The sequence below is a fragment of the Anabas testudineus genome, chromosome 9 (genome assembly GCF_900324465.2).
Source record: "Anabas testudineus chromosome 9, fAnaTes1.2, whole genome shotgun sequence".
In the NCBI taxonomy this organism is placed as follows: Eukaryota; Metazoa; Chordata; class Actinopteri; order Anabantiformes; family Anabantidae; genus Anabas; species Anabas testudineus.
The window spans coordinates 4,648,563-4,675,948 of record NC_046618.1 but is presented as its reverse complement, the minus strand read 5'-3'; the positions used below and the strand labels follow the sequence as shown (position 1 = coordinate 4,675,948).

The window sequence follows — 27,386 nt, the reverse complement described above, 5'->3', positions numbered from 1 at the left end:
CTCCCACCTCCTGCTGAGGGGTACTGTCCTGCCACCTCCATTTGCACTAATTGGTTTCAACGCACTGCTGACTTACCCTTTCATGTATGTCACTAAGTGCTTGTGTATTTGATCTCTCATCAGCGAATTAAATACACTACTAATCCCTCTCTATATTAAATCCAAAATATTGTGTCATTTCATTTAATTTTAATAGAGTATGGCAAGAGGATGACATTGAACTGTGTCACATGCACTTTAAACATTTGAGGAGTGTATTCCCATAAAGTACAAAGTTTTAATTGTTGCCAACGACCTAACAAAATGAATTCTAATGTAGAGATATTTTCCCTCCCTGTTTTCAAAATCAAGTAAATGCCAACCTCTAATTCTTTGGCTTTTTTTTTGTTGCTTGGACTAATACATTATTTAGAGCTCAAAATGATTCTCATCTCTCTCTTACTCTCCCACCTGTAGGCCTACTCTTCATTGTTTCATTTCAGAACGCAGGGGGACTGTCTGACTCTAATCCACAGAAGAGGTTTAAAACACTCTGGTTTCATCTAATCTTCCAGCTCAGACCTAGCCGAGCTTGAAACCTGCTTTCTCCATCATAGGAATGGACAAATAAAGGTCTCTCCCAGCACTCCCATGAAAGGGGGCTGTGTGCTCTGTGGATTAGAGCCCTGTGTTTTCCCTGTCTCTCTTTCTCAATTAGACTAAAAAGGATGAAAGAATGAAATAAAGACTCTCCTGTTGGTGCAGTATTGGAAGACTTTGCAAGTTCTTTAGTTATTGCTCCGTTCTTTAGGCTAAGTTGTCAAAGTGTAGTAGCCTATTAGGTAAGTACTAGAAATCCTCTCTTAAATAGAAATAAAATGATCATATAAATCATTCTAATTAGGCTATATCAGATTAATGACGAGCTTTGCATTCATCCAACTACAGTTTATGTATTAAACCCACAGGTTATTAGAAATAATCTGATGCACACAAAAATATAAAGGTAATGAAATCTCATACCATCCACTGAAAAGACAAACTGATGAGAGAGAGAGAGAGAGAGTGTGTGTGTGTGTGTGTGTGTGTGTGTGTGTGCGCGTGTGTTGACTTTTCTGCACAGGCAGTTTCATGGACAGCTCAACTCCCCTAAATATGGGTCCTTCGAGTCTGGCGCCTGCGTGTTTTGTGTTCCCTCCGTGCAAAGCAGCGTGAGACAGTCAGAGAACTGTCAAATCACCGGTGTCTCACTGAGATGGTATTTTATCAAGTTTTGTTAAAGCCAAAGTTATCATTATGATCATATGTTTCTCAACAATAGTGCCTTAAAGTTTAATGATAATGGTAATTGTGTTATCTGTAGCCGTTGGTCGTGGTAGTCGCTAGCTTGTTGCTAACTGTCCTGTGAATAACTTCACTACACTGACTTTTAAACTTAGTTTCTTGCAGATATACATCGTAGTTTTACTTTTTCAATTTTCAGACCAGCGTTTATTCTCAGCAATGAACACTGAAAGACTTTATAACGGTCAGTAGACTCGCGTGGAGAGACTAGCTCACCAAACTTCATTATAAAATGTTGCTATTTAACGACTCTGATACTGTAACAGCTGAGTAGTAGCAGTGTGTTAATATGGATACCAAGCTTTATATAAGTGCTGGTTGTCGGTCAGAGAGGCTCACATGAGGTTGTTAATGTTAATTACTAAAGCAGCAGAAACTCATGAAGTTTGGTGTAAATATACATAGATAAGGTATTCAAATGTTTATTGAAAGTAGGTGTATGCTAAATGTTGTATTTGTTTGAAGACATATGATTTGATGAAATTCTTAGGGTTTACCAAAATTAAGAGTGGAACATATTTTAGCATTATGCTTTTCTCTGTTCTGCTATTTTATCTTCTTTCTTTTTTTTCAACCTATGTACATACCATTAATGGAGAAAGCCAAATGGGTTTATCTTTTATATTCACTTTTATCATGTTGTCTACTTAGTTGTGAAACTGATCCAGTGATAATTCACAGCTTGAATAGTTGGATTCATTTTGGTTCCTCTCGTGGTTTATGGGACACTTTGGTGGAAGGGTTCTGTCTGAACCATTGTACAATGGCAGCAGTCATGTCAAACATGTCATCATTTATTACTTAGTCTTCATGCAGTCACTCATCACATCACTGGTGATGACTGACAGTTGTAACAGTTGTGCTGTGTTTGACAAAAAGTGGCATTTTGTTGTTTCCTGAGTTCTCTGTCCTCTTTGTCATTAACATTACAACACACTAAACATTTTGTTTTCATGTCTTTTCTGTACAGATTGCAAAATCCTTACATAGCCAAAGTCCATCACACCCAAAATGCGTGGTGATGTACGATGACACTGGAGCTGTCAACCCTCTTGTGTCCCTTTATCCACTAGTGTTCAAGTAAATTACCTCATGGAGGAAATGGGTGATAATGCAAACAGATAAGGCTCCTGGTACCTGTTGACCACAGTCAGGACCTCCTAAATCAGGACCTTTGACATAGTGCTCCATCAGGGCCTGCCTCAATGACACCCACAAGGCATTGAGCTGTTATCTGCAATGGCCCCTGCTTAGCATTCACGCCATTCACGCGAACAATACCACCTCTTCCCGCTCATTGGATCTGTGACTGACAGTGGGTGTTGGTGCACTTGTGTCTTACTTCAGCCTCTATTGGACGCTGGCCTGTTTGTCCAGGCCAGATACCCCGCCAAAGACACAATAAAGGGCGTGTCTTCCTCACCACTTCCCATGTTGTTTGTTTAACTGGACTTTTATAATGGAACCCGGTCTCCATTTGGCACATTGGTTTCCTCCTCAGATGGATCTGTATTATTTGGGGGAAGCTTAGGACAGAAGGGCTGAGCAATGGCTGCAGAGCCAGCTCACCACCCACCCAGTGACCAGTCAGCGAAGTGGAAGTGTCTCCTTGGCGACATGGTGAAAGCAGGGAAACAGCAGATAAGATTGCCTACTACAGAGTATGAAGTATGATGTAGCTGCAATGGACAGATTCCTGGTCTTTCTAATATTTGTTGGAATTGTTGTGATGTAGTAGAAATGCCATTGGTTTAATAGGTTATAAAGTTCACTTTTTTTGGAAGGGATATCTAGAATGCAGCTTTTGAGCTGTTTGTAATCTACTTTCAGTTTTCATCATGCAGCTCAGATCTCATATTTGATGAGGCTGATATCAGCAGGGGATCTTGGGATGCCATGCCTCCATAATGGCTTCTGTGAAGCTGGGGTATTATAAAGCTTCTATAATAAACCCCTGTGATCAGTTATCCCTCCCTCCCTCCCTCCCTCCCTCTATGGTCTTATTTATGAATGGCAGGGGGCAGCTCAGGTGAGTAGATGCCGATCACATGATACCAGCACTAAAGAGGCAAGTTAGGAATGTGGACAGGACCCCACCCCCGGAAAAAAAAACAAAAACCCAAACATCGATGCCCCATATCAGAACGAATGCCCTCTCTCTCCCCTCCCTCCTCAATCTCTCATATGTGCAGCACTGCTGGGGAATGGGTGCTGTAGTAGAACCAGGGGTGGGGGCACAGATAGTGGCTGCGTTTGATCTGAAGGTCGCCAGCCCCTTGCTGGTGTTGAGAGATGCTTGGCGAACGATACTGGCTCTTATTTAATAACATGAAGGGGAAGCGGACCTTTCTCTCATAATTAGGCCTAATTACCCTGTAGGTGTGGACAGACAGCCCAAGAAGAGACAAACTGCCTTTATCCACGGACTTAGAGTCAGATTACCCTGAACTGTCTTATCTGTTGCGGGGCCAGCAGGAGCCTCAGTCCTCTTCTCCTGCCTCTTCCCACTGGCTCCCTTTTCTAGCTCAGGTATATTAAACAGTCAGTCTGATTTACTGTGCTCTGTCCATGACACACAGGTTTAATTAGGCCTAGCTGTAATTTTTGAGATTTTTTTTTGTTTAATAAGATCGTTCCCTGACATAGTGGGTATTTGTTATCTATTGCTCAGTCACTATTTGAAGGTTTATTGGGCAGAGAACGATGGAGAATTGAAGAGAGATCATTGCTTGTCCTTGAGCTTCTTTGACCAGAGGATAACATCTGCCCCAGCTACATGCTGCTGCTACTCCAGCAAGGTGTCTTTGTGTTCTCTTGAGATGTGATGTCAAACATACAGGCTTGACAAGTGATGGACTTGATTGTTTGTTCGACCACCTCTTTTGTGAGTGAGGCACAATTTAAGGCTCCTTGCAAATAGATTTGAGTGACATTCTACCACCGTCGTATTTGTTTACACTATCTTTCATTCTCTTCCTGAGCTGCCTGCATGTTTGTATTTGGGTTTGTGGGGGGACTCACTTGCAGACACCACAACATAACCATTGTTTGGGGCAATTCAGTGATTGGAAATGCTGACGCCTGGAAAACAGAAGGAACAGTCCACTGTGGAAGTAGGAGAAAGTGGCCGATATACTAATTTTTCAGATGTAGGTTTGGTTCGGCTCCTCCAAACCTGCAGAGTGATGTCTCCCTCAATGTCCCCAACTGGTGTCTTTGATTGACAGCAAGCTGTGATTGCCAGTGGAAATTTTTACAGCCCCTGCTCTTTAAACAATGAAAACAGCCAGTATCAGGATGCTGTGTCCATGACTCACAGCTCCATGCAGGCGTGCTGCAAGAGGACAATAAGGGACGCTTAATCCACCTGTTATCAGGGTGCGCCTCCCCCTGTCACACACTCACACAGGCACCGGACTCTGGAATGCAGCCTTACCAACCCATTCACAGGAGGAGCAGGTTAACTGACAGACCCTTACAAAACCACCATTGACTGTTTGTGCCATTTTCTTCATACCATAAAAAACAAATGTGTACAGTTCATTGCTGAATGCTTTCCCATTGGTTTGCATCGTATGAAATGTATGATATTGACTAGTCAGCATTGTATACAAACAGCTATACTTTTCAACCATGCAGTGTCTCTTGTACTGGTAATGTGATAGTAAACCTGATGGGCTCGCTGTGTCTTTGTGAGTCCCTCAGACTGCAGCATGGTGTCCTTAATTAGGCAGGCCGGGCAGTGTTCTGTCTCTCCGCTTCACAGGTTCACATGGACAATTTAACCACTAACCTTCTGAAATGAGCTACCCCTGAATGCCTCAGGCTCCAGTTTCAGTGTCACCTGATGGCAGGGAGCAAGGGTTATGATGAGTAAAAGTAGATGAGAGGGCAGTTGTTGGTGAGGTTGTGCTCGTTAACCACCATATATTGTTGTTGAGACCCAAAAAACATGTTGAATGTACGGTATTTCTCTTTTCATAAAACAACACTGCAGTGTCAACCTCTCCACAGGGTGCCTTTAAAGCAAAGCAGTGAATCTGATTTAATTATTCATTTATTTTTTAATAAAACAGTGTGGCAAACGTTGCATAGCTCAGAGCAGGATAAGAAGTTTAGAAAATGGGTGGATAGATATATATTGGCTCTCTGTAGCAATCACTTAAAATCTCTTATTTGCGAGTGTACTGCGCTATGTTGACGCATCATTTCCTTGCTGCATACCTGCGGTTGGTTCGGTTTCCTCAGCTGCCCGGCCTACAAACGACTTGAAAGCCTGAGCTGTTGCCTCTGCCTCTGGGACAACGGCTGTTGATCACAAGAGGAGTGAGAAGCCCAAATCTCTGTCTGTTTACTGTAATTAAGCTGTCAGAGGTTGTGATTTATGACATATTGAGTAAGAAAGGTGTTATCATGTAGACTAGGAGGAGGAAGACAGAGAGAAAGCCACAGGGTTTGTAGCTACTAACAATACAGAAAATACAGACAGTGCATTAAACACAACTGTCTGCAGTGTGGAGGAGAATAGCTTCAAGGCAAAAATGGAGCTGCTCTCTGAAAGTCTCTGCTCAGTGTCCAAAAACTGAAATGCCAAATTGGCAAAGCATCATTGAAAGTTTATGTTGGAAAAATGCTGACTGATGCCTTTTCCAAGTATTTTGACTCGCAAGTAACTCGTCTCTGTGCTTACTTTTCTTCTTGTCTGTTACAGTGGTCATCTTGATATGGGCTTGTGGCCTTTTCTTTAGTCCATATTTTGAATGCATCACCTTGGGATGTCTCGTCCTGCTCCCGCCCCCATCTACACACTGAGGGGTGCTGGTGGGCCCCTCAACACCCTCCACTTTAAGTGCCATGCTGGAGACCCTCCCCTACTACTTTCTGGGTTAGTCTTTTATTTCAGTGTACATGTAGACAGGTGTGCTTTACTTAATGTGATAAGCAAACACTAAACCAGCCAATCAGGGTTGGATGGAGCACTCTATCAGCAGTTACCATGTAATTTTGATATTTCATCATTCAGTCAAGATTATGTGTTGTTGTTGATATTTCATTACTACAGAGCAGATGAGAGCAGCTCAACTTTGATGAAAATGCTGTATGAATAATACAGACAGCCTCACTAAAGCATTGCGTTTGGTTTTGCAGTTCAGCGAAAGGTGCCATCCATATCTGGAACCTGAACAGCAGGAGGGCTGAGAAGATCATTGAAGGTCATTCTGGTAGCTCGGTCATTTGGGTCAGCACACTCCACTCGACAGACACCGTCATCAGGTCAGGAAAATGGTTATTTTGGTTTTGGCTTTCTGATAGTTTTTTATTTTGTTTAATTTTCGACTAAACATAAACATGAATTGCTCTAAAAAATGTCTTTCTTTCTGTTGGTGGAGCAGTCAGGGACGGGACATGCGGGTCTGCCTGTGGGATCTAGTTGAAGGTCGTAGTGAAGTTGTGGATTCTGTGTGGACCGGCAGTGTTGGATTCTGTCAGTGCTCCCTGCTGGAGATGAGTCCTGGGACCTCACTGCTGGCCTTTGCTGGAGAACAGACAGAGGAGGTTAGACATCAGGGTTTGACCCTCTAAAATGTCTGCAGGTGTGAATGTGAGGCATGTTATGAGGCATATTGACCATGTCCTAGTTGTACCCTGCCTCTCACCCAAGTCGATAGCTTCCAGCAATTCTGAAAATCTGTATGGAAAATGAATGGAGGGAACGTTCTGTGCTTATCTTAACATTACAGTACCTCTAAATTTGACTTTTCATGGAAAACATAAGCCATGACTCATAGAGGCCAGAATAGCTGCCAAATAGTCAAATGTAAGTTATTTAATTTGCAACAATATATGCATACAATGTTTGATTTTCAATTAATATATTAGAGATTGATTATTTATGGAAAGTTAATCATAACATGGTGAAAATAACCAGTTTTCCATTTACATGTAGACTTCTCTGCCATTAAAGCTGCTAATTTAAAGGATTGGTCGCACATGTTGTTCCAGGACAAGAGCAAGCTCTGAAATTACTGGCACATGGGATGGTTAATTGGTTTAACAGACCTGACTATAAAAATGCCAACCTGTATGAACCTGACCAGACATGCTGTTTCCAGCTTTCTCATTAGACTTAAACTATTCACACATATTTGTGACTTTTAGTACTGTTTACTAGGTTAGTGGAAAATTATAAGTCCCACGGCAACATTTTTCCCTTACCTCAAAGTAATGGAAACATCTTTTGCTGTTACCACACTGCAGTTATCTTTTGCATGTGATCTCCACAAATACACTGCCCCCCAGATTTACTCTGTTCCAGAGTGATGGGCACATCAGGGTAAGATGAGAGGCAGGTGAAGTGATGCACCCAACATGCCTAGTGCCTACTGTAGAAGCCTGTGCGGGCAGTGCTATAATCTGGGGATGCTGCAGTTGGTCAGGTCTAGGTTCAGCAACGTTATGTGTCCAAAGAATGAGGTCAGCTGACTACCTGAATATACTGAATGACCAGGTTATTCCATCAATGGATTTTATTCTTCCCTGATATCACGGGCATATTCCAAGATGATAAAACCAGGATTCATCTGGCTCAAATTGTGAAAGAGTGGTTCAGTGAGCATGACACATCATTTTCACACGAGAATCTTTGGGATGAGCTGGAGAAGACTTTGTGCAGCAGTGCGACTCTCCCATCATCAATACAAGATCTTGGTGAAATATGAATGCAACTCTGGACGGAAATAAATGTTATGACATTGCAGAAGCTTATCGAAACAATGCCACTGTGAATGCGTGCTCAAAGATAAAGGCGGTCCAAAGAAATATGTTGTGTGACTTTTTTTGGATGGGCAGTGTATGTTGGAATCAATTGGGTGGCCAACATAATATTTTTAGCTGACTGCCAGCAAATGTGTCATGAGTTAACCTGATGAATGTAGTTCTAAATAGCATCAACAACAAACAGCCTTCATGTCAAAAGTATATTTACACATTTCAAAGGTTGAAGCTTAATACAAGCCACCACTAAATGGTGGTTAATTTTGGCAGGGGCCTTGCAATTCCGTGAATGCTTTTGTTTAAAGCATATGTAAGAGCCTAAGAAAACAAGTTTGAATAGGCTTTTTATAACTCATGAATGAAAAAGTAATGCTTGCACACAAATTCCATGCGTCACTATTTAGGTAGAGTCACAGAAAATTTCTAGGCCTGATAAGATTAGATGTGTGCTGCAGTGAAATCAGTGTGTCTCAACACCCTCAAGTCTGTAGGGTTTTGTGTAGAGCCAGTATCTGAGCAGTGAAACAGGATGGTGAGAAGGCACCCAGTAATTCAGCCATCTTTTATTGCCTCCAGATTCATGTTACTTGTTCCACTGTGGAGGAGCCACACTTGAAAGGGACAGAGTAGTCACCTGATCCAGCCAAACGTGCCTCTGCTAACCCCAGTCCAGCAGCCCAGGCATCAGGGCGCCTGTGACTCCCTGCACCTCAATAATGCCATTGTCCCAACAGACAGACAGTAACACACACACACACACACACACACATAAAAGGTAGACCAAAACAGACACAGCCGATTTTGTCATTTTGTTTCTCCACCCCATTCCTCCAACATAACTGGCCAAGACACACACCTATCATGTATCTGCAAATAAAACCCCCACATAAAGAAATTCCCTCAAGAAACAATGCATATGCTAAGTTATATCTTAATATCTACAAAACATGCAAATTGGCATTGGGATTTAGTGCCATAAACAACATGGAGGTAGGTTAATATTTAGATATGTAACCAAGAAAACAGGTATTTTCCATTTGAACTATCTTAGGTGGTTTCATGGTTTACTGCTTACACTGAGATTCCTGCCAGCAGAGTGCTGCCATGACAGAAACATTAATTAATAGTGTGGGTGTTTTATTTATGGGCAGTGTGATGCCACACAAGAACAGTGATCACCTGAGGCACAGAGAAGTCCTCAAAGGCCCTCTTTGTCAGGCACGCAGAGATAAACATGCAGGACAGATGAAGCCTAGCGCTAAAATACAGATTGCTCCCTTAAAGGGCTGTTTAATCTGAAGCCTAATGAGGATGAATATGCGGATCATCAACATGGAGGAAGTCGAAGAAATGAGTTTTGTTAGTGGTGTGGGTATGCACACACATACAGGCACACACTTTATCACTGGTTTCATTAGGCTGTGTATTTTATCAGAATCAGTGCCAAAGTGTGCAGGAAAACACCATTCATGTCACAGGGTCAGACTTTAGCAGGATTTATTATAGACAGTGGGCCGGCTTCTCTACACTGAGGGTTGGAGGCATTCTGATCCTGGTCCTTAACTCTTAATGACGGATTAAGGTTCCATGTTTGTCATTTCACATGAATTTAGAAGTTCAAACATTAGCCTGTGTATTAGAAAAGTTCCATTTTAGTTTTCTGGTTCAACATCTAGTAAAATGGGTTGAACCATTACATTTTTGTGTAGTGCTAACATGCTAAGTTAGGCTTGATAGCGTGCTGCTGATATGATATACTGATATCTGTATTTCAGAGCACTGCTGAACAACAGAGCCTCATAAAGCTGCTTGCATGGATGTGGAAATAAACATGTATAGCTGTCTCGAGTAAGATGCAATTGTCATATGTTCTCTGCAGATCAAAATTGTTGAGCTACCCAGTAAGACTCCAGTCTGTACACTGGTACCAGATGCTAAGCTGGGGATGGTCATGACTATAAAACTGTGGCAGGTAAGCACCAGACAATTTACGTGTCATTTTAAGAGACATCTCTGAACAGTTTTTTTCCTTTACCTATTAACAGAAGCTTTGTATCCCTCTCTAACTACATGTCAGGTTATGTCACAGTCATTGTCAAAGCAGCTTTCCCTTTAATGGGGACTTCTCTATACTTACCTGCTCTGCTATACTCTACAGCCCATAACAAGATGCACTAACTGAAAAGGCAACAAAAATGCACATTTGAGACGTGGCACATAATTTACAGCCAAACAACTTGTCCTGGACTATTTTTCCAAGCGTTTCTTCTTAGCTGGCAGCAAGTCCCAACACTGTAATTAGAGCATTTGGAAGGGCTGGGGGTTCACAGCCATATATCAGTCTGCAGCTGTACATCCAATCTAATCCGAGCAAAATGTTTGCTTTCTGTTTTGTAAATGCTGTCGAAACTTTTATTTACTAGCAATTAATGATACACTGTAATTATTTTCATGGTTAATTATTAACACCGTGGTTTGGGGGTTGTTGGGACAGATGTTTTTTTTAATGCAAATTTTATGGGCTATGCAGTTTACAGGCAACAGAAGTCAAAACACAGCATATGATTGTAAAACCAGAGGGAGCTGAGTTGCTGGCCCATGCACATTCAGTCCTGTATTCCTGTAATACTAATTAGAGTTACTGTACTTAAGTCAAATAAGCCAAATACAAAAGCCATAAAGATGACATCGTGTTTGTGATATTATTGTAGAGACATGTAGACAAGTTAGAGTCTCACAGAGCATGCTGACATTGTGTTTGTGTTTTTCTTTCTTTCCCTTTGATTTCACTGTTACACCCACCTTTCATCATCTGATTTATTAACCAATACTGGCTCAGTGCTGAGTGCCAGGAAACATAATGATCAATTATATCACTATAAATTATATAATATCATTGTAATATAACACAGGCAGATGTCAGACTTCAAAGCCGATGAGCCCAGGTGATTCTAAATCATTTCAGGCTGATTCCTTTCAAGGCTGAGGCATGTTCATCTGTTATACACTGACTGAGCCACTCGAGACGTCCAAAAACTAGGGAACGGCTAAAAAACCCAGCGTGTAAATCCTCCTAACATGCAAACACACACACACAAAGGCAGGTTGTAAATGGTACCAACACATTCTGTCTTCCAGTCATAGGCACAAAAAATTAATCTTGTCATTCATATTACATTCTCATATGTTCCCCACTATTTCCTTAACCTCACACGGCAGAAGGCAACTGCTGACACCGTCATCGTCTCTCTCCTTGTCTCATTCTATCACAAACACTCCAGGAAGAAGCCACTGACAATTATCTCCTCTCTGTCTTTCCTGTCACTATTCCTCCATCTTTTCTTCCCATCTTGGGCATGAGAAGTGATCATCCTCCATTATTTCCAAGATGGATTCACTAACAGATTTATTGTCGGCCTGTAGACCATCTCTGTTGGAGTTTATGGAAGAGATTAAATGCAGTGTTAAACTTCACTTTCTTCTCAATTCCCCTTCCTTTCAGCGAAATCCCACCCGGCTTTTAGTTCATATGCTGAGCTGCAGTATGTCTCAAAGGTGACAGAGCACACTTCTCTGCGTCTGATTGGCTGTGAAGCGGAGAACAATACAGCAGGCATAGAGGAAGAAAGTGCCTCCACATGTGGGTTTGAGGGGGATGTAGGGCTTGGCCAGGGGGACAGCATTGATGTATTATGTGCAAGGGTTTTAATGTGAACAGAGGCTGGCTGGGAAAAGGAAATGTTCCTATACAGATATCCATCACTCTCAGCTCATCACCTTGCTGCCTCGTGGCCATGACATCATGGTGGACCAGGACAAAAACTGGAGGAACTATTGGTTCCTTATGTTGAAGCAGTGCCTGCCTGGGGCCTATGGCAGCCACATCAGTAAACAAGCCATTGGTCTCTGGGTTGATTACATGCATGTAAGTGTGTGCTGAATATACAATACGTTTTGATTTTATTTATTTAAGTTTTTTGTTGTATTAGTTTATTTGACAGGGACAGAACTCATTGATCAACAGAGAAAAAACTGTAAATGAGCCAGCGTTTGTTCGTGGCCAGATGTTAAAATTTAACCTAGAGACGAGAATAAAATGACACATCCTTTAAAGTCATATATACAAAATAATAAATATACAAAATACACCCACATCCACAAGTAGGCTACATCCAAATTCAGGATTGTTGTAAAAATACTGGAGCACCTTTAATTTAGAGTTCTCATTGAATACTGGATTTAATGAAATGAAAATAAAAGTCATGAAAATCATGAAAATCTTCAACACCAGTCCCTTCCTTCTGCTTGACTAAATGTTGCTCATTACACAAACAAAATATATAAAATTATTTTAGCTTGATTTGAGAGCTAATATGCCCATCATCAGAAAAATGGTATTAACAAGAGATTAGTTCACGTTGGAAAAAGACAGTGCTGTCAATATTGATAAGTGAAAGTAGCAAATACCATAGTGTAAAAATACAGCTGCAGATAAAATTCTTGCATTGAAAATAAAATGTTATTACAAAAAAGTAAAAAGAAATCTACATCTATTGATCTTTCTATATATAAGATACATATATATAATTACCAAAACTAACAACTTTTATGCTCTTTAAGAAGAATTGCTCACACCAACAAATATGATTGTAATGATGGGGATTATTTTTACACCTGATATGCTCTTTTGATAAACAGATGTTTAAAATCCAACAATTTTTATATTAATTACTTAATTTGCTGCTGGGTAGCTTGTGAATTTCACAGATTATACTATATTTTGTATTATTGATGTTAGTCTGCCATAGACTAATCTGAATTGATTTAACGCAGCTGCATTTTTACCCAGTGCCTCATCAATGCTGTCGGATCTTGTATAGTGTTGTGTCTGCTCTTGGTGAAAATTCTGTGTAATATTAGGAAACAGTTTGCTTCACTTGTGATGCTGGTCTTTCAAATTTGATCAAGATATCTCATCATGCATATTGTAATAACAAGTTTAGTTTAGCTTAACTTTATACTTTAAAGTTACTTTTCACATACACACATAAATGGCATAAAAACAGAAAGAGACAAACATGAAAAAGACTGTGTAAATCATTAATATCAACAATAACCAACTAGACGTAATTACAACTTTCTACTTTGTTGTGTAATATCGAATAAAATGTAGAAGAGTTCAGGTCATCTCAATTTAGGAATACCAAGCATAAACATGATGTAGGGTGGAAAATCTATAAGCTCTGTGAGCAAGAAGAACATTTAGAAGTCAGGAAATTAAACCCTAATTAAAAGCAGTAGTCTTTTAATTGATAAATTAATTCTCTAAAGTGATTTTGAAGTTGTGCTTGTAAATATTTATATATATATATACTTTACGATTGGGATGATGTTTTCATGTTGATATGCAATATGTAATATGACCTTTTTATGACAGATGTAGTGTTGTGTTCTTTCCAAATAGTTAAATCTTAGATTCATTAGTCTACAAAACATTTTACCAATACTGCTGTGGAGTGTCAATGTGCTCTTTAATAAACTTCAGGTGTTGAGCAATGTTCTTATTAGTAAGCAGCAGCTTCCTTCATGGTGTCCTGCCATAGACACCCTGCTAGTTCAATATTTTACCTACTGTAGACCCATGAACACAGATGTTAGTCAGTTCCAATGATGTCTTCAATGTCTTGAATTTCTAAAGTCTTTCACATCACTTTGTAACCCTTTCCAGATTTATGTAAATCAACAATTCTTGATCGTAGGTCCTCTGAAAGCTCATTTTGGCAAGGCTTGGCTCACATAAGTGTGCTCTTCTTGTGCTGAGCAAACTCAAAAAGTAGCTCTATTCCACAACTCCAAACTAATTTTTAACAAGACTACTAGTGCTAAAACATGACTCCAGTTAGCTTTTTTTGGAGGTCATTATTCCAAGGGTTCACATACTTGTTCCACTAGCACTATGAGCTTTCCATGGGTGTTCTAAATAAAGACATGAAAGATCTGTTTGTGTTGAATAATGAATTAAATATAAATCAAAAATAACCTTTAGATGAATCAATTATGAAAAGAAATGTTAGCTGCAGTCTGAGCAGGAGATGTGTCTTGAGTTAGAAACTTGAGAATAAAAGTCAATTTAGATTTATGGTTCAGCAACTATTATTATGTTGTCTCTATTTGTTATATCTTGTCTTCATGCCTCCATAGGTTACATCTTTGTATTTGGTTTGCACAGCCTCAAGGGGATTACGCCTCTCCAAATTTGATGGCACGTCAAATAAACTGGTCTTAGCATAGAAACTTGAAAAGGCTCAAATGAATTAAATAGTTAATAATGATACTGATCTTCACATGATAAACTGACAGGATTTTATTACGTGTTACTGTTGAGAATATGTGATAACAGACATTATGCACATACTTACTTTAATGCATTCTGTAAAGGCAGCTATGCAAAAACGGCATTGGATCTCATGGCAGATGAAGCTGAGCTAGTTGCCAGTCTTGAGAAGACCCTGCTTCAGGCCTGCCTTCTTCCATCCCTCTGTCTTTCCAGCCACTCTGTGCTGATGAATCTCCTCCCAGAGCCCCAGCCCTACTCCAACAGAGAGCCCTCTTGTAGAAAGGCCAGTGGAGGATATAATGAATTAGGTGTCTACCCAGGGTTCCCCGACCTCCGACCCATGACATCATCAATCAAGGAGGTCCTACACTTAAGTGAAACGGTGGGCCCCAAGCTTATGAACGCTTCGCCTGGGCCCTGCCGGCAAGCAGGGGCCACTGATTTTCACTTGTTTTTATTTGTTTTCATAATCCCTTAGTGTTCGTCCTCGCTGATGTGTTTGGAAGGAATACATGACTGTGTCTATAATTTGTTTAAAGCTGGACGAAGAGAAATATAGAGCGCTAAGTGAGAAGAGGACTTGAAGATGGATGAAAAAGTGGAAGACATGGCCCCCCTCGCACATATGGAAAAAATTTCTTTCCCTCCTAGTTTGCACAGAGCTGTTGCTGTGGACCTGATGGTAGTTTAAAGCAAAGGCACGAGTCAGTACAAAGTGTATGTCATAGTTCTTCTGAAGTGTATAGTCTTATTCCGCAGACAAGTATTATGACTTTGAAGCTTGGAAAATGATTGTCTGGAGAACACCTCGGGCTTATGTGGATGTGGACAAGTGTGTTGTAGGTAGCAGGAGGCTGAAGAATTGTGGGATTTTGGGAGCAGCAGGATGGAGCTTAGATCACACTGCTGTGCGTCCCTCCTTCTCTTTCCTTCCTGTGCCGGCGTTCTTTTCTTTCTTTCCTCTAGCAGTGCAAAGGTGTACTATATGAAGCTTGTTTTTTGCCTGGCTATCAGGCATTGAGAGGTTTACTTTGAATTATTACCTTAGGAAAGCAGCTCTTTATTATTGCTATTAGTGTCATACTGCCAACCTATTTAGATGTGTAATATTACGTTTGCTTAGTACCAGTTCTTCTCTGTATCTTTACAGAAGAAATGTGGGTGTGATGTAGGTTTTGCGTCTGATGACTTCTTTTTCTGCCAGTATTCATTTCATATTATGTAATTTGAAAGATTAACCCTTATGGATTCATCTGTTTAAAATTTTCTGGGTGAGTATTGTTAAAGGAAGAATAATATAAGAATAATTTTTAAAATACCACAAAAAATATATAATTAATTGAAAACAAGTCGAAACAAGGTCTGTGGCTCAGGAATATATATGAGGAGCAAAGTGAGGAGTGGTGTAATGGAGTGCTGGAAAGAGAGAGCAGAAAGCTGATGAATGGAGGCCACAGCGTCTCTCGGAGTGTCAGTGGGAGCTTCCAGGTTGATAACCTCTGCTCCTCTCAGCTTCCAGCACAACACAGCGGTTTCTGTGGTTTTTACTGCTCATCTCACATCTTAACTCATACTGCTCTTGGTGTTCATTTCCCATCTTGCTGTATTGTCTTATCTCCTCTCACTTATTATCCTCTCTCGCTCCCAGCCAGACTCGGGTCCCGGACCTCTGCTGTTGGCTGGATACGAGGATGGCTCACTGTTGCTGTGGGATGTCAACCAGAGGTCCAAGCTGAGTCAAGCCAAGGTCCACCCTGAACCTGTCATGTGCCTCACGTTGGATACCAAATGTCTAAGGGGTATATCAGGCTCCTCTGAGAAGAAACTCACCTCCTGGGTTGTGGACAGACAGAACAACTTGCAGGTCAGCAGAGGCAGGATTTAGACTAGTATTGTCTAGTTTAGTGGTTCCCAACATTTTTGGTCTGGAGTACCCACAGCTCTATCTCATTATCAACACCACCCACTGTGCTGAATGAATTTGACCATTTACTACTAGACAAGTAAAGTAAAATGTGCCAAAGGTTGAGCGACCATTCCTGTGGAAGCTCAGTATTCACTGAATATTGTGACAGTGTTTTTGCATACAGTTGTATGTCAGTGTTTAGGTTGGTCTATCCATATGTGCATTTGTGCATTCCTTGATTGGCCAAAGTTGTCAATTTGAAACCATTCATCTATTTTTTAGCAAAGAATTTACATTTATTATAAGCTATTTATATTATGTATCCCTTACTACTAGTTAACTATGGGAAACTACCCATTTACATAGTACTTGTAGCTAACTATATAACTATATATATATATATTTTTTTTTTGTTTTTGTTTTTAGCATTAGCTAACCATTCAAAACATTTATCCTGTAACTTGAACATAACAGCTTCTTCTTTTATCACTTGCCAGCTACGTTTCTTGTATTATCAGTTGTAACATATAGTGTTCAGCTGGTACACTAAATGTGTATTTTTGAGTTATATAACAGCTATTTTGCAAAATTACTTGTAGTTATTATAGTTGTACAGTTGTATACTTGTTGTAGTCTTTCCCAGTACTCTTAGGTAACTGCAAAAGTAGCTTACTAGGCATCATAATGTGGCTGGCATTATTCTGTGATTGGTTATGAAGTATTCTATGGATATTGTCCTGAACCCTATAGTAATTGTTGCACAGGGGAGTCAGTTAAATGTTAAAAAATCTTATTAAAAAACAAAGTAAGGGTGAAGATAGCAGGAAAGGAGTGTTGCCTTTCTCTAGACTCTCTTGGAAAACATCAGGGACCAAAGAGGAAGAGGCGAAGCGGGGCTCCAGGGGGCCATAAATCAGCTGCTGGTTACACAGCATTGGCAGGGCCAGGGGCCAAGGGCTGTCACTCCAGTGTCTAACCACCCACATACACACTGAGGCATAGTCACACATTATTATTTATAATTCTATAATATCACTGGATTAATTCTGTATAAAAGAATTGTCACAAAAATGTCATTTTACTGTGTGTGTGTGTGTGTGTGTGTATATATATAAATATATATATATATATATATATATACTTATTAATACATATGTGTGTGAATGTATGTGTCTTATAGAAGCAGTTAAAAAAAACCTACCACAGCTTTCCTTGACCTTGACTTACCTGAAAACACAGTAAATATACATTCTCACACACACATGCAGACTCGGGAGTGACCCAGTGACCCTATAGCACATGCCAGAGCATCTTGTGTCACACCAAAAGAGATCTCTTCAGCTTTGCAACATATTTCATTTCACATAACGGCCAGTGCTTCAGATGCTTAATGCCTCATTTATAGCTGTATTTTCTCTTGCTTTCATGAGCAAAAGGGAATGCTCCCATTTTTCAGCCAGCCTCAATGAATAAAAGCTAAGGGGAACCTGAAGCTGATATAGTACACTCCTGCACAGTAAAGGGGTATTATTCTTTCCAAGACTTTTTACAAATGAATGCTTGAATTAGAAATATTTGCAAAGCCCCATCTTTTTTTCACCCTAAAAATGCGTCTAGAAAAACACTATGAAGAATTTGATTCAATATACCAAAAACATGAGGAGCGTGGTTATTTGGTTTATTTTGCTCAAGCAACAAAATATTGATTCAGCATGTAATCCAGGATGAGAACGACAGGAAAAAAGCACAAGAAGAGGGAAAGGATCCAAAAGGGGCTTTTAAATTATCCTGAAGTGCAGCTCAGTGTGACGTCCAGACAGCTATCCTCAGTTCTTCCCACAAAAGTATTTTTGTGTGGCAGCTGTAAGCGGGCGGGAGGACCTGCCGGGTGGCGGACCCATGCCCCGGGTCCTGACGGACGACCCGTGAGAGGTAATAAAAATATCAAAACCTCGGAGGCCCCCTAACCAAACAAAAAACACATCTGCAGTAAAGGGAACAGTAGTTCACAGTGGGAGGCTGCTATAAAGACAGAGGAGGCTATAAGTGCCACAGCATCCCACTTCCAACAAATTACCCCTGCAATACAGCCCACTGTAGTGGAGCTGGCTGGCAAGGCAGATAGATGCTTTTCGTGAAATGGAGGGGAAACTGAATGTGACATAACACAGTGCAGTTATGATTTAGTGAAGCTGAAGGGCTGTGAAGTGAGCTTATCAAGGCCAGATAAAGACAGATAGCCTAAGGAATGGAGGTTAATGTATTGCACATGGCTCCTAGAGCCCTTTATCTGCTGTTTGACCTGGCTGGCCTGATATCTTTTCATAGTAGTGACGCATCATCTTCAGCCCTTTTTTTTTCCATCTTCCTCCTAGCATGCATTTTTAGGAACGTGTCAGTGTGAGATTTTGAGGGCGTGGGTGTTAGGGTTTACAAGCTGTTAAGCCAGATGGACATATGTTTAGGCGGCCACTCAAATGTATTGACAAGTGCAGTGACAGGTTGCTCTAGGAACGAGAAAAAGACAGAGGTCATGGACTGGAGAAAGAGAAAGCAGGTATGGACAGAAGAAGATTAGCAGCATAAATCAAGCATAGCTGACAGCAGGCTATTTCTGAGACTGCTGACAGTTCTCTGCAGGTGGAACTCCTGGTCTGCGTTTTCATTACAGTGTAAAAATATCCCCACTGTCTCCCCTCACTAGTCACCTGCATGGTGCCTCCTGTGAAGTCTTGCACCCGTCCGCCAATCCCAATCTGACCTGATTTATGGGTCAGCTCATATCCGCCCCTGCCTTGGTTTGCCAATTGACTGTTGTATGGCCGAACTGGCTGTCATAAAAAATGTGGCTCTTTCCCTTGAGCACCCCTCTTCTGCCTTTTCTGAATGGGACTGCTCACCTGTTTGACACGTCCATCCCCTGTCAGTTAGAACCCTGCTCTGACAGGCAAGGTGACAAAAGGCTGTAATCTCCCTGCTGCTGAGTGTGATTCAGGGACAGGGTGTGTCAGAAATACCTGCGAAGAACCTCACAGCCTCTTGGCTCGAGTGAGTGAGCGATGATGGGACGTTTCAGTAGATCAGCGTGAACACCAACATCCGTGCCAAGGCTGACGGGAAAGGCAGGGAGAAAGGGCTTGAGTGACATCTGCCAAGTGGACGCTACTTTTGAACATCTTCTCTGTTGGTGAAATGCTACAAAAGAGAATTCTGAAGTGTGAGTTTGTGTTGGATCTATCGTAGCACCGCAGTCTTGTGGGCCCAGCTGCGGAGCAGAGATGCTAGCCTCCTGACAGCTGAGAGAATTGGCAGTTAGACAGCAAAGCCTGCTGTGTGTGTGTCTGCATGCTGTAACAAAGGCCAGGAAGGAGTGTTTAAACAAAAAAAAAAAAAAAAAAAAAAAAAGGACTGATGAAGCCTAAAGACAGATTCTTTCTATGATGAGATAGTAAGGAAGCAACAGGAAGAGGAATTGGGCGTCGTCAATAAAAAAAGAGCCAAGACTCCCTGGTTAGAATTAATGGATTTTGTTATAGATTGAGACCTAGCTAATGGCAGCGCGTGAAACATGCAGCCTTTCCTTGATACTCATTCAACAGTGGTGAGGTGCTACAGCAGAAACAGTATGACTGCTGCTGGAGAGGATGAAACATAGTAACATAGTAAGAAAAAATGCATATCTCTTTATCTGTACTCTATCTGTACTCGCCACTAATCTGTTAGTCATTACACCTTTAGATTGCATGTTTTGTCTGACCAACCATCCAGAACCCAAATGTCACAAAAATTAAATAATAAGGTAATTAGCTAATAATTAATTTTTAATTAAATATCAATACCTACACAATTTTCTGTGATTTTTTTTTTACCAATCCACTGTATACAGACTGTATACTGTATGACCAAAACTATTTTTCCCACGAGACTGCAGCATATATTTATTTTCATGACCTTTTCATCTGTTAATTATTTTTGTGAGTAATTAATAAATTAAAGTTTTTTTTAAATAGTGGAAAATGCAGAGAAAAATGTTCTAGACCTCGAGGGGTTTGTTAAATTAACTATCCAGAGGCCAAAGACATGCATATAAAAATATATAAAAGCAGTAGAGGATTTGTATTTAAAAAATAATTATTGAATGAACTAATAGTTTCAGGACCATTACTGTCAAGCGCCACTGCTTTTTAAAATCAGAGTAAACACATAGGCAGCTTAGGAACCAGCACAGCTTCTCATGAGCACCATTAATTATGTAGCAAACCTTTTTTTCTCATCACCTTTTTCCCTCGGCTTTCTCCAAATGTAGAAAGTAAGAACAATTAGCGGGCCAGCCCTGCTGAATGACCATTACTACATCATTAGCCATTTTGCTTACAATTGACCCTTTAATGAAACAAATGCCTTTTCCTGACACAAACTATGGGAAGCAAAACAAACAAAAACAGACACTTAAACCCATCATTATCAGGCCTCTAATGCAAACCAGATGGGGAGAGGTAGGGGCATACCAACTTCTTGAGGTAATAAGCTCTAAACAATCTTTCACCCCCCAGGTTTCTTTGTATCATTGTATCGGACTTGTTTGGTTTAACCAACCACACATTGTTTCATACTATTGGTAACAGAGGTGATGGTTTGATTTACAAAAAATGAATAAAAAAATAAAATAAAAAGTCACATCACTAGCTGTCCTGAACTGAGCTTTCTTAGTACTCTTAGCTTTCTGGCTCTGTTTTGATCAATGACATTCCTCCCTGCTTTCTCTCTCCCTTGCATTCCACTTTATCCACTTGGGCTGTGAGTACCTGGCTTATATCTTCCACATGCTGCTCGTGGATGGTTCCTGCCCGGAACAGGAGCATGTAGATAAATTCTCCACTGTCTTTTATCATTCAAGGCCATTAGTCTCCCTAGACACAACTTATGAAGTCAATTTTACGCTGTCCTGTTTGATTTCAGCTCCCATATCCAGATGTTTGCGTCCCATCTAGTGATCCAGCAGAGATCCCTACCTCGCAGTAAGAGCACGTTCGCTCCTCAGGAATGCCCATCACAACCTGCCCTTTAGATAGTGATCTTTACCACCATTCATTATGTTATGTCACAATGTTGCCCCTTTAGAGAGATTGATACAATCCTTGGGACACTGTAGATCACAGAGAGAGGGAGCTGTGGCTAATCTTTAGCAGGCAGACGATACAGCAGTGTATTTATCGTGTCTCTTCTCTCGCCGACCAGACCTTTCAGTGTAAATATAATTCATCAGAGACACTAAAAGCAACAAAGCCTCTGCAAACAAGCATTTCAACGAGATGCTCACTCTCTTTCTTGCGAAGTGTGACAAAGGTAACGCAAAGTCCTGTCGCGCTTGTAGAAAAGCCCCTCACCCCACGAAACTCCAAACTAAATAGTGGGACGCAGAGAGATTTGCTCGTAGCCCTCGTGCCGTAATGTTTTATGGCCGATGATTGAGTCCCACGAGTCTACAGCCAGGTTCAACAGACATCCAGCATCACACTTGGACCTCAGTCATCAGATCAGCTGATAGTCTTTCCCTGTCAGTGTTTGTGTTGGCCTCAGCCTCCTAGACTGCCGTGATTAATTGACTTACTGACCTAATTAGTTTCTCTTATTATTTTTGTCTCTTATTTGTATGGACAGTAGGTTACCGTACAGGAACAGCTGATGTAACATATGTAATAGTGTCTCAGCTGCGTGTCTGGTTCCTGCTTTTAACTTGCAAACAACTGATAAAATCCTCTTCCTCTTTATGGTTTTACAGATCCAGGACTATGTGACGCTGGTTAACCCCGGGGTTTCCCAGCTATGTATCAGGGAGGATGGGAAGCTTCTGGCGTCAGCAGGCTGGGACCATCGCGTGCGGGTTTTCGGCTGGATGAGACTGAAACCACTGGCAGTACTTCAGTACCACACTGACATGGTGCTAAGTGTGGCCTTCTCTGACCACCAGGACCCTAGACAGAGACTGCTGGCTGCTGGATCTAAGGACCAGAGGATCAGCCTGTGGTCAATATACAACAAAGAAGCCAGCACTGGCTAATCCTCTGAGCTCTGAGAGGATACAGACTTTTAATCAATATTTTGTCATCTGTCAACTGTACTGATGCAATGTGGCTTTAGTATTTCCACTATCAAAAAAAACTATTTCCATATTCCATCCTGATTTTTAATCCTTTTCCCACTATGTGACCCAAAAGAGCAACACATCAGTTATACTGATATAAATCAGAGTTTCTTTCCAATTCATCATACTAAATGACACATTAACATTTAGTTTGTGTTTTTTTGTGAGAGCAGGGTCAAATGTCACTTTAAAGTACCTGCATTGGAAATAAAGTTCCATCTTTTGAAACGGGTCACAAACATTTTTATTGGCAGCAGCAGTAAGATTTTTTTCATCTACTTTGATTAGAAACATTTTTGATACTTCCTGAAAAACTCTCAGAACAGTGTACTAGGTTTTTTGAAAGATTGCCATGTTATTTATTTTTAAGAAAAGTATTGTGTACTGCATTATTATTATAAAGGCCTTGTTTTCTCAAGACATAATTTAAATACCTTTAAATACTGCACACAGATGCAACGTGTCAGAGCTGCACACACAGCGTTTCTCTCGCTGTTAGGCCAACTGAAATAACATCTGCCTTTTAAATAGTTAATTAGGCACTAGCTGACTTTTTGTGCCCACTGTTTGCTAAAGCCTGATGTAATTCTTTGTGCAGCTATGTGATTGTGTTGACTTATCTGATAGGAGATTTGCTCCAGTGAAGTTGAATTTGTGGCATACGACGCACCTGAGCAGCTCTGTAATCCTTTCTTATTATTCTAGCAGGTCTTAGCTTAACACACAGGCCCTCCAGCCTGACCTGAGCTGTGTTTATCCAACAAGGTTAATCACAGTAAGGACATAGAGACTAGATGTAGATGTGCAGTTGCTTTCCTTTGTTACCATTAGATGTTTATGAACTGAATTTCTTTTCTTAATCTGTGCATCTTCTTTGCAATCAGAACATGAGGAAAACTGAAAAAAACAGAACAAATCCAATTGTCAAACAAAAATAATTTTAGACAAGTGAAATGTAAAATGGGATGTATTCTCACAATGAAAGATCAGTAACTTGTGCATTTACTTTATATCGATTGCCTAACACAGATGTCTTTTTACGGAACTGACATTCGTCAAGGAGAAGGCCAAGGGTCTTGTTGTGAAAGTCCCACAGAAAATAGAGAGGTGTTCTTCTGTCCAGTGACTCTAATAATATCTCTGTGAGTCAATGAGCAGCATGGGAGCTCATGTGTTACAACCCAGAGCAGAGAGGCCAAGGGCCAGGGCTTCAAACGCTAGACGTTCTGCTTCATATAGACTTTGTCTCCTGGGATGACCCTGGGTTGAGAAGCTCATCACGCTGTACAGGAAAGGCCTGAGAAATCAAAGAGCCACACTAGCTACTTGTAATGACCTTGAATCATTAGGAAACAGAGGAAAGATAAGGTCATTTGTTAGACAAGCTGCCTGGCCATGAAAAAAAAGTATACGGCTGAAGGTTTATTGGGTTTTCTTGCTTGGATTCAAAGTAACATTTTGTATGAGTTGTTCTGTACTTGTTCAAAACCTTCTGATATTACTTGTAACATGGACAAAGAGTTTTCTCGCCTGCTTTTTTGTCTGGCTGTTGTTACATGTTGTCCTCTTCCACAGCAGAGCTTCATCTATATCATTAGTCCCTGACCCCACTGCTGACATCTTGCATGCATAATAGCTTCCTAACACTCCTGTTGGCTCTGAACAAACACTAGACGTGGTGTGGGTCCGCTTCCGTCCATTCTCTGATAAATCAAATGCTGCGTCCATTGGTGCAGATGTCTGCTGAATGGAGCAGACAGCAACCCACCGGCTTTAGAAGTGGCTGGTGGAACTCGTAAATCACTTCATAATAGATCATTTAGGAAGTCAATAAATGGACAGAGCCACCGTCTGCACAATAGGCCTTGTGCTTCACTTATCACCTAACGTGTGTCTTCCTTGGCCTCAAAGGTCAGAGGTCAACCTGGCTTTGGGATAGCACATAATCCTTAGGGATGTGTTGTGTGTGTGAGTATATTTGTGGTTGATGCTGTCACTCCCCGAATCTTTGGGTGTATTCACGGATTATATTACCACCCAGACGTCACATTGAGCCTGATTATTTAGAAAACAAATGGTGAAAAAGAATGATCATAAGAAAATAATCCCTTTCTGTACAAGCCAAAACCAATGTTTCGCCTCATGGTTCAGTTGGTTTTGTTTATTTTCTCAAGCGTGAACTAATACAAATGTATCAAGGCTCTTGCCCAGTGGTAGTGATGTGTTTTGATGTTCCACATAAAATGTCCATCAGTAACCTCATGCAAACCATAAACCGCACTTTGTGTATTAGTTAAGATGCCACGGCCTGGAGTGTGCAACACGTATTCTGTTTTTTAGGTAAAGGACTTTTACTTATTTAGAAATCTACATAGAGGTGAACACAAAGATGTCCTGTTGCGTCTGTGATACCACATGTTCCAGTGTCATAGCGTGCCTCAGGTGGCATTATCATCCATCCTTACACTTCACTAACAGGTCCCTGGCATTGTGTGAAGCCAGAGCAGGTTGCTGATTTCCTCTGTGCGAAATCATGAATACATTAAAATATTACAGTCTGAGTTTGTTGAACCCATGTGTTAAGGTGCATGTGTAAAAATGTCATGTGAAAAATATTTTCCAGTACACGCACCACACTGATTTTTTGATTCATATTCAGCTGCTGTTGGCTTGCAGTTCTTCATAATGCCTCCAGTAGGCGCATTTCCCCACATTTTCCACTTCTTGCACAGAAATCAAGCATTTACAATATCTTTCACTTCACTCTACTAAACTGTCTTTATCTTAATGCAGTCAAACTGTGATTCATTAGTGTGCTACAGAATGACATGAGGGAAATAATCTGTGTGATGAGAGAAAGAACTAATAGGCTATTTCCTTGTTGCAGTGCAGTAATAAGGGCTATTATAATGTAAATACTGTACATTTCTGTACTGTATTTGTTCTGTACTTTTTTTGTACACATTGGAGGTACTTGTACTGTGCTTGAAATTTTACATTTAATGCTACTTTATATTTCTAATCCATCTCTATAATTAGGCAAGTTTAGGCTACTTTACTACATTTATGTTTCTATTTGACAACATAGGTTAATTTACAAATTAAAATTGTACATTCATGATCACATAACAATAAATAAATAAAAATCGCTCAAACATGACGAGCTTGAACTGTGACTTACTGTGTTTTATTAAATAATCTAATACAGTATAGTAGAACAAAGCACGTAGGGGCAACTAATTAACCCACTTTTACTTATATATATATATATATATATTTTTTTTTTACTGCAGCATTTATGTTTTACTTAGGTAATGTGGAATAGGTGTCCTTGATTTGCCGCTGCAGCCCTCTCCTATGTGCACACTGGAAATAAACCCAGTTTACCCTGGGATCTTCGTGGCCTCTCCACAGTGCTCACCCTCCATGTGATGTGCAGGCTGCTGTTCATCAGTACGATGATATTTCTGATGCGCGTCTCCTGGTCTCACCGTGACCTTCTGACCTCTCCCGCTCTTTACGTCGCACCCGGCGGAGCGTCGGGTCGTGTTGTGTTCAGGTGACCTCCGGAGAGGAGGACTTCATTTGGACTACGCCGGTCCACGGGTTCAGGCCGCTGCTCCCCGGACCACACGACGCTGGACCAGGCTGTAAGAGGTTTTATTTTAAATAAGCCAGGTTGTCGTTATGATGTGACATATAAAACGTTATAAAGCAAACAGGCCACAACAACCTCCCATACCAGAATATATAGAACAGCCACAGAGGGCTAGAAAATAGGTTTCATTTAAATAAGCGCTACGTCATTCCCTCGGTTTTGTCTGAATAAATAGCTTCTTCTTTTTTTTTATTATTATTTATGCTAACAGCTAACATGTATTGTCAGACTAGCTTAAATGTAATTTCACCTCTTGTCCATTTTGGCTTCATAATAGTTACATGACCAGTTAAGTCGCCGCCCAAACAAACAAAGAATGATAAAACCAATTGGTCTGCGTTTAAATGAGTGGAAACATTATTTAACCTTTAACACCTTTACAAGCCATTAAACAGTCAGAGGTCAAGCGCCTTCGGGTATCCTGTTCCCCTCTGTGCGCTATGGCGACTGAGCTCAAGGAGAGAAATACTGTAATGAAACTCTGTAACATGACAGGCAAAAAAAAAAAACAACAACAACAACAACCCAAAAACAAAAGAAAAAACAAAGCTGACTTTTGTTTTCAACGAGATTAACCTTGACAACAAAGCATTCCTCACAGGCCTTCAGACAGGAGCTGGGAATGGCTGCACTGATAAGAGTGGGGGGGACGGTCCCATTAAAGATGAGCAATGACATCCTTTATGTCTGTCTCCTTCCAGCTTGGATGTCATGAAATGCACATCTGACAATGAAAAAAACCTGTTTAATTGTTTTGCTCACAATATTATGATGTGGTATTAATGCTGAAATGGACAGTATTTAATTACATGGACTTTAAAACATTATTTAAAACTGCAAAAAGACCGTTTTAAAAGTAGATTTTAAAAGTAAACTGCAGTGTGTTGCTGCACACATGGTTTAGAGGAAAGTGTGTGTAAAACTAGGAAGTATGGTTGATGAGTCATTTATGTGTGTGTATATCTGTGCCTTTTTTTTCTTTCATAAAACCAGCTGCAGATTGCAACATTTGAACTACGGTGCAGTCTAATGTTTAGACAGCTTCCACGTCCTGACTCCAAATGAGTATGGGAGCAGCAGACGCCTCAACCTATTTCAACAGGGCAGATCCGGACGGAGAAACCCGAACAATGCTATCAGTGAGGTAAGCCTTTTTTTTTTAAACCTTCCCCCTTCTGCAGTGCGACAACAGAGGAGAATTCGAATGGAAGACTGGCACAAGGAGCATTTCCTTATGAATTAC

General features: G+C 40.6%; 1 protein-coding gene across 2 annotated transcripts; it reads left to right on the top strand.

Moving 5' to 3' along the window:
- Window positions 1–1,155: 1,155 nt before the first annotated feature.
- On the top strand, window positions 1,156–25,629 carry gnb1l (guanine nucleotide binding protein (G protein), beta polypeptide 1-like). 2 transcript variants are annotated; one of them, XM_026343551.1, is made up of 7 exons: window positions 1,156–1,237; window positions 6,035–6,208; window positions 6,472–6,597; window positions 6,717–6,879; window positions 9,977–10,069; window positions 16,083–16,298; window positions 22,123–25,629. In XM_026343551.1, exons 2-7 carry the CDS (start codon window positions 6,084–6,086, stop codon window positions 22,399–22,401), a joined length of 1,002 nt encoding a protein of 333 aa, XP_026199336.1. In that variant the 5' UTR covers window positions 1,156–1,237; window positions 6,035–6,083; the 3' UTR covers window positions 22,402–25,629. The 2 variants fall into 2 exon arrangements, with proteins under 2 accessions (XP_026199336.1, XP_026199337.1); XM_026343552.1 differs by lacking the exon at window positions 1,156–1,237 and adding an exon at window positions 1,273–1,507.
- Window positions 25,630–27,386: the final 1,757 nt, after the last annotated feature.

Bases quoted from the DNA above. Each gene is read 5' to 3' on its own strand.
- gnb1l (XM_026343551.1), top strand. From the start codon at position 6,084: ATGCATCACCTTGGGATGTCTCGTCCTGCTCCCGCCCCCATCTACACA. The intron at 6,209-6,471 runs GTTAGTCTTTTA...TTGGTTTTGCAG, and splicing joins CCTCCCCTACTACTTTCTGG to TTCAGCGAAAGGTGCCATCC. The intron at 6,880-9,976 runs GTTAGACATCAG...TGTTCTCTGCAG, and splicing joins CTGGAGAACAGACAGAGGAG to ATCAAAATTGTTGAGCTACC.